This window comes from Montipora foliosa, chromosome 13 (genome assembly GCF_036669935.1).
Source record: "Montipora foliosa isolate CH-2021 chromosome 13, ASM3666993v2, whole genome shotgun sequence".
Taxonomy (NCBI): domain Eukaryota; kingdom Metazoa; phylum Cnidaria; class Anthozoa; order Scleractinia; family Acroporidae; genus Montipora; species Montipora foliosa.
Window position 1 is genome coordinate 41,824,700 of NC_090881.1, and position 7,500 is coordinate 41,832,199.

Here is a 7,500-nt window from a genome sequence, read left to right on the forward strand (position 1 = left end):
TATTGATCAAAATTTAGCACTTGCGTAGAGAAGCTTGAAAAGTTAAGGGCTTCAACGGGTTTTGAACAGGTGACCTCGGAATGCCAGTGCGACGTTCTAACCAATATATGATTCATTTCATATATCATTTCGTTCAGTAGGTTAGAGCGTCTCAACGGCATTGTGACGTCACATGTTCAAAACCTGTTGAAGTCCTGAATTTTTCAGGCTTCTCTACGTTTGATAAATTGCGTTCACAACTGACAGGATCATAGCTTTAATTAATTCACTTGAAGGTGATTTAGAACATGTGAAGAATGCAAAAAAGCGAATTGATTTCCTGGCTCCTTTTCTCTTAAGTTACATGTATTTGTTCCTTTACCGAACAGCATGAAAGTGACTGAATTCCAGAGACAATGGAGATCAAAATATGATACATATGGCAAAAAAAAAAAAAGCATCTGGAGGACATCGAACAATAGTGTGTCTACAGGCGTTCCTTTCTCCTTTCCCTTCCATTGCCTTCTTGCACGTCGATCTTGTAAACCAAAACAAACGTATTGCCCCCATAATGCCTATTTTTGCAAGCTAGAGCTTTGTTTGTTTGCACATTTCCATTTTTCACGTCCGTTAATTGTCTCATCAAAGTACATGTAAGTACGAATTTTGAAAAGCCATTCATTTTCATGTTTAGTATGTGGGAGGCATATCATGTACAGTGTATTGTACGATATCTATAGCCAAGCAAAACAGTACTTTCTGATAATGCCTTGTTATGTTGTACACTGCTCTAGCACTAACCTATCGAGGCATTTAGGCGGTGGTCATTTGCAACTTTGTTTTTGTACCCTATTCAACATGATAGACAATACGTCAAGATTGTTGCAGTTCATGTAGGAAGCATAAAAAATGCAAGGTCATAGGTTTGCGTCCCATTGATACCTGGGTTGTGTCATGCTTTGTTACGACAACTTGAGTTCAACATTGAATAACTGCTTCATCCTTGCAAATATAGTATGGCGTTTTATGCATCACCGTTAACGTACAGATATCATTTCTTCCCAGTTTTAAGTTGGGAGTGATACTGCCTCTCCCCCCCCCGCCCCCCCCCCCCCCCACCCCCTTTCCCCTTAAAAATGCATACTAACAAAGAGATACACTGTAACTGCCAAAGAACGAGGAATACTCAATTCTCCCAACCATTTAAAAGAAATTAACTGTAAACATACTATCCGACTCTGGAGAAGTTGTTGTGGACGCTGTGGTTGTAGATAGAATGACAGGTGGAATTCCAATGTTCCAATGTTTTCCATCCACGATAGCATTTTTTATAGCAGAAATGATATCATCTTCTGCAACCTTAGTATTGAACTTCAAGGCCAAGTCAAAGATGAGGCTTCCACAACTGCAACATTAAAACTGCTAAGTCCATGTCCATGTATCAAGGTCGACTTTTAACGCATAACACTGCTACAAGTAATTTTTATTTATTCTACTTCATTTTTATTATTTTTTTTTTTTTTGGGCATTATTTGATTGTACGATCATCAAGAATGTAGAAATATTCACAGTTTTGAAGCTCCCTGGTTGACCAAAGTGGGATATTTTTGTCAGAAATTTGATGGTACCCTGGTACACTTCCCCTTAACTGTCACAAATATTACAAATAATTATGACTACCATTATCATCTTTAAATAAATTAAAATATGAAAAAGATATCATCATCAGAAAAAATAGTGCCTTACCTTGAGGCGATCAGTTCTGCCCCAATGTAACTTTGGTTTTGAGCGAAGACCTTGTCCAACTAGCATTATAACCACATACATTAATGTCAACAGAACAGCCCTGAATAACAGCCATTATTTAACTGTGCCACAGAAAGGACTTGACACACTGGTAACCCCATCTCGTCTTCAACTACCAAGGGCATGTCAGGATATGAAATACATTTACTTATCTACACATGTATATAGGGCTGTTTTCCACAATGGCATAACAGCTGTAATTACAGATTCAGCACTTGCAGCACGTTTGATAGCTCAATAAATATTATTGTTGGGGGACAAAACTCTTTTCAGTTTCTCTTGGTTTCAGAGAAGAACATGCTAAAATGTTTTCTAATGAGAACACTGGAAAATGCAAAAATTCATTTATTTCGACACACGGGTTTGGTCTCCTTTGCTCTCACGGGGGAACAAAGTCAAAAAGTTAAAGTTCTTCACAGCAAATGAAACAAGTGCTTCATTAACTTTAATAACTGCGACGATCTAAAAACTTCCTTCCCCATATCATCAATGGATACACTTAAAATTGTAAATGGTTTGAACCCAGGAGTCATATCATTAAGTGAAGTACGATCGTCCGGGTGAGTGTAGTCCTGAGAAGGACTGTTTGAGATGACATTGACTGACGTTTCGACAACCTGAGCGGAAGTCATCTTCAGAGTCAAGTCATTTGTGTAACGTCAGTAGATACTATAAGAACTCCGGTCGTAGATGTCATTGGTCAACTTATTCGTGATGTTATTGGTCGACTGTCAGTTGACCAATAACTGACAGTATAGTATCTATAGTATCTTATAGTATCTACTGACGTTACACAAATGACTTGACTCTGAAGATGACTTCCGCTCAGGTTGTCGAAACGTCAGTCAATGTCATCTCAAACAGTCCTTCTCAGGACTACACTCACCCGGACGATCGTACTTCACTTAAGGATACACTTACGTACACACAAAAAAATGACCAGCTCCCAGATGGCTTGATGGCTCAAGTGGTAAGAGCACTGCAGCGGTATTGCAGAGGTGATGGGTTTGAATCCCGGTTAAGACTGGCTATTTCAGGTTTTCCTTTTGTTACTGCCATTTATAGTGTAAGTAGCATTGATTTCGTAACTGTCATGATCTCAGAACTTAACCAGTAGTTAGGATTAGATGAAACAGTAGCAAAAACCCAATGAAAGTCCACACTTGAAACTCTGACCCAAGACTGTGCGATTGTATCACACACTGCATGTATAATACAAATCATTTACATCCATTCACGGTTCCAATACAGGGTTTCACTAAAGCCTAAATTCCAACTACTTTACAAAAATTATTGCTCTTCAGTCACTGAGATAATCCTTTGCTTAGAATTAAATCACAACCTTACAGGTTGTACTCACAAGGTGATGATAAGACTGCAACATGTCTAGGCAATAACTTGCAAATTTAACGTCGAGTAGGGAAAGTTCTAAATTTGTCTTTAATAATTTATATACATGTAGTTAATTAAATCTTAACGAAAACTGCCTTAAATATTCAGCAGAACGTAAAGGTGAAATAATGTCTTGATAATGATCTTAAAGGCGCATCTGCACATTTTCTATTTCCCCGAAAATCAACCATCCCCTGAGATGCACAAATTAGATTAATTTTACAAGTACACTGTAGCGACTAGTAACACAACAACACACCCCACTTCATTCATTTTTCTCCCTTGTTGTTTAAAGTACACGTATTGCCATTAACCATTGCAATGGCTGATTGAGATAACTTGAGCTGTACAGTGTACATAGCATCAGTTTCTGCTCTCCTTTTAGCTTCATGTACTAAAGGTCATATTCTGCGTATGACACAAGCTAACGAGTAGACATTAAATTAACTCTAAACACTAGCACTGATTACCACTGACTCTCCCACCCTAAAACAAATACATTACCTTAGGTTAAGTAAGGGCTAGGCAATCATACGGGCAAAAAAAAAATGAGTGCCTAAACTCATTAATTTTTTTTTTTCTTTAATTGTCATGAATTTTTTGCACAACTACCCCATCAACAACATTAAAAATACATGCATGACCCCTGCCCGATGTTAGCAACACCAGCATTACTGGGCAACTTGTGGAAGACATGACAATGGTTGAGGCACTTTATGCCAAACAATTAGTCAACTCTGAGTCATTTTTATTTAGAACCCTCTTGGTCAAAATAATTTACCCAACATGTATACTTAAGGTAGTACCTCATTCTCGAGTGTCTCCCATACAGAATCTTTGTCTTTACATTCTCCACTGGTGCTCAGTCTCAAGTAAATATTGAACTCTCCAATGCCTGAGAAAATAAAAAAAATCCGAGTTAACCATAGGTAACCCTAAACAATCTTGCCAATTAATTATAACATTATTAAGCAAGGACGGGCTGGATATTAACAGATACTACACAAATAACCACACACAGGGACACAGCGACACTACTCGCGAGTTTATTATTACTTTGATATATGTGCATCCAGCAAAAAGAGGAAAAATGATTCACTTTTTGCCAGTAATTAGGGCATGGGCTTGTAAAGCACGCTTCATTAAAATTTTGGTGGAAGCTTTTATTAGTTGTTTCACTTCATCACTTTGTAGACTAGTACAATATCCACCACTATTATCTTCCATTTTGTTGAAACAAATTTGTTAAAAATTAACTGTAAAATACTCATTTGCAAAATGTGCTATATATAAAAATAATGCTATTATAAACCTAATGCATTTATGTCTTTCATAGACGAGACCAATAAATTGAGTCAGTTTCTATCAGCCTAAAAAAATTACCTTATAATTCCTTTAAAAAACAACACAAATAGCTTCTCCTACAATGTACTTACACAAAATTTATTAAAAAACTGAATTGTAATTTTTGAACAGTGCAATAATATTATATTTTACTCCTTATTTTTTCTGTAATGTAAGTGCATCTATATTATTCATATAATAATACCAGATGTACATGTAATGATATAAATATACTTTAAAACAATGTGTGTATTTTAGTGATTGACACAACTGTAATGTCGTTGTATTGCGTGACGGGCATGCGCAGGAGAAGGAACTGGGAGAGAGTACTGTAGAGGAAGGAGTACTGTGTTGGAGAATAAAAAGCAAGTCTTAATAATCATGACCTCTATAACTGGCAACGAGGATAACTCAAGTGAATGCGCCTACAACTACAGCTCATTTTACAGATACTTTGGATCCACCACATTGGAAAGAAGCGACATGGCGAACATCCTCCCTCCATTTCCTTTGTTCCCCATACACGAAGACGACACTTCAGTTGGCCCACGTTGGCAGAAATGGCTGAAACACTTTTCGCTGCCACGATGTGAAAGATCTGACATACAAGCAAGAGCTGCTCTTATATTCCACTGGTGAGGAAGTCAGCGACATATTCGAAACACTTCCAGATCAAGGGGAAGAGAAAGTGTATGAGAAAGCTGTAGCGGCTCTGAATGCCTCCTTCCAGCTAAAAGTAAACAAGACCTACAAGATTTACATGTTCAGAAATGCTACTCAGAATTCCAGCGAGTCACTTGACTCTTACTGCACAAGGCTCAGACGCCTTGAATATGCGGGTTTACAAACGAAGATGAAGAAATTCAGTCACAAATAGTCATGTCCTGTTTATCATTACGTTGCAGAGCTCTTTGAGATGACATGAATCTCAAAGCTCTACTCGACTATGGCCAGGGTCTAGAAATGTCCAAAAAGCAAGCCACAGACATCGAAGAAGGTGAGACGTTCAAACAGTCAAAGAAGGAAAGTGACTGCCAGGAGTGGAGAAAATTACCCTCACCAAGGGTGATCTTGCCCAACACTGAATGAAACCTGCAAGCACTGTCACAAGAAAGGGCATTTTACAAGGGTATGTGGAAGCAGATCAACTTCCAAGAAAGTTAATACAGTGAATGAAAGTGATGGCGATGAGTCCACCGATGAAGAATACACCTACAACATCGCTCTTCATTCTGTGCGTGACAAGGTGCAACCACTAACTGAAGTTATCATTGGGGATACGACAGTGAAATGTTAATATTATAATTAACATATTAACACATTTCATTAAAGTAGACGTGATGGTAGACTAAAAAGCAGTTAAAACTAAAATACAATTCAAACAAACAAAGAACTTTACTAAGCAAACCAATGTGAAGCGGAAAAGCGATAGAAAACAACACTCACATTTGTTTCAGAGCTGGGACTTAGTGAAAGGTGCATCAAGGTTACAACGAAGACTGCACTGGAAGCGTCGAAGAAGAACCTTAACTTAGCAACTAACAAATGTCGATCTGACTATCAATGGAACCAAACTACCCTTGTTTGGCGTACAACTTTGAACTGCTTTGAAACGAACAAAACTCCAAAAGGCTATGAAAACCGGCCTTATAATTAAATGAAATGAAAACGAATAAATTACACTAGTCAGTCAACCTTAACATCTAGAAACCAAAAACACTAATGAAGAGGCGCTTAGTCAATTGCGAAATTTCGTGAAAACGTGTTAAATACTTTCGAGATGTTTTTCACAGTTGGCAGTTGTCTCCTGAAATTCAAATGCAGCATTAGCGTATAACTATTAATCTCTCAAGATTCCTTGAACAGATGCAAAGCTGCAGCTTTGGAGAAGAAAACGTACTCTGAGATAATCCCCCAAATTAATACTGCTTCAATTTTGGAAATTTAGACTTACCTGTTTCACGGCAACTGCCAATGCGCCTTTCGCAAATATATGACTTCTTGTGATGTTCACAGGGTATGTCATCATAAACTGGGTCTCTTTTCGTACGAAAGTACATTTTGGCACAATTACCATTACCACTTGGTTGACCTGTAGACCAGGGAGGCTTCCTTGGAGTAACACTTATATTTGTGTTGCATATCCAAGTCCACTCACTACTCTGCTTTTGTAAGCCAATGAAATATTCGGATATACCGGCCAATTCCAGTTCTTTAAGTTTATGTACCAGGAAGTTTAGTTCGTCTTCATGCTCTATGCACACGAGATGGCCCCCATTTTTTGAACAATCAGCTTGGCTTTGTCTCCAGTCAGGGTGTTGTTGCCTTGTCAAGTTATCAAAGTTGTGAATGGTGTACTCATGACAGTTTTTGAGAAACTTTTTCTCTAGAATAAATGTAATCATGGTTAAAAAAAAGAATGAAGTTGTTGAAACAAGCACTGACAGCCTCGCGTTATGTGTTTTTGGTTAAGTTAATAATTTCAAAAGCAAAATAAACTGAGAAGTATGAAGATATTTAAAATGGCCTTAGATAGATAGATAGATAGATAGATAGATAGATAGATAGATAGATAGATAGATAGATAGATAGATAAATAGTTTATTGATCAAAAACATGGCAGCCATAAGCTGCATGAATTGCGTATGATTTACAATAAAATCAGGAGAGCTTAAAAAATCTGAATTTATTAAAAAGGAAATATTTACATCATTGCCTTATTGACATAGTGATGGATAAAACTACTGCGAGTGCGGATGGTATTGAGACGTCGTGTGGTAAAAGCACGCTTATTCCTTAAATTACCTTAAGGTATAGCTATAAAGCGAATAGGAATCAGCGCAAAAAAAAAATCACTACCCGCCGTAATTTTATTAACAGAGCTGAATTTTATATCATTTCAAAGTTAAAAGATCATATTTTCTGGATGTTTAGCTTATCATCGAGTTCCGTGAAATTTTTGATTGGGTTCAAGTTTTC

The 7,500-nt window shown here is 37.4% G+C and overlaps 1 protein-coding gene across 4 annotated transcripts in view; it reads right to left on the reverse strand.

The window, feature by feature from the left end:
* Positions 1-7,500, reverse strand: part of LOC137982351 (fibroblast growth factor receptor 3-like) — a 59,495-nt gene that overhangs the window by 28,226 nt on the left and 23,769 nt on the right. For 2 of the 4 annotated variants that reach the window (XM_068829449.1, XM_068829448.1), the window contains exons 4-7: positions 6,476-6,907; positions 3,984-4,072; positions 1,726-1,784; positions 1,209-1,384 (exon numbers count right to left, since the gene is read on the reverse strand). In XM_068829449.1, coding sequence (XP_068685550.1) covers positions 1,209-1,384; positions 1,726-1,784; positions 3,984-4,072; positions 6,476-6,907 — 756 coding nt within the window. The remainder of the gene's footprint in view (positions 1-1,208; positions 1,385-1,725; positions 1,785-3,983; positions 4,073-6,475; positions 6,908-7,500) is intronic. The other 2 variants (XM_068829451.1, XM_068829450.1) reach the window with 1 other exon arrangement.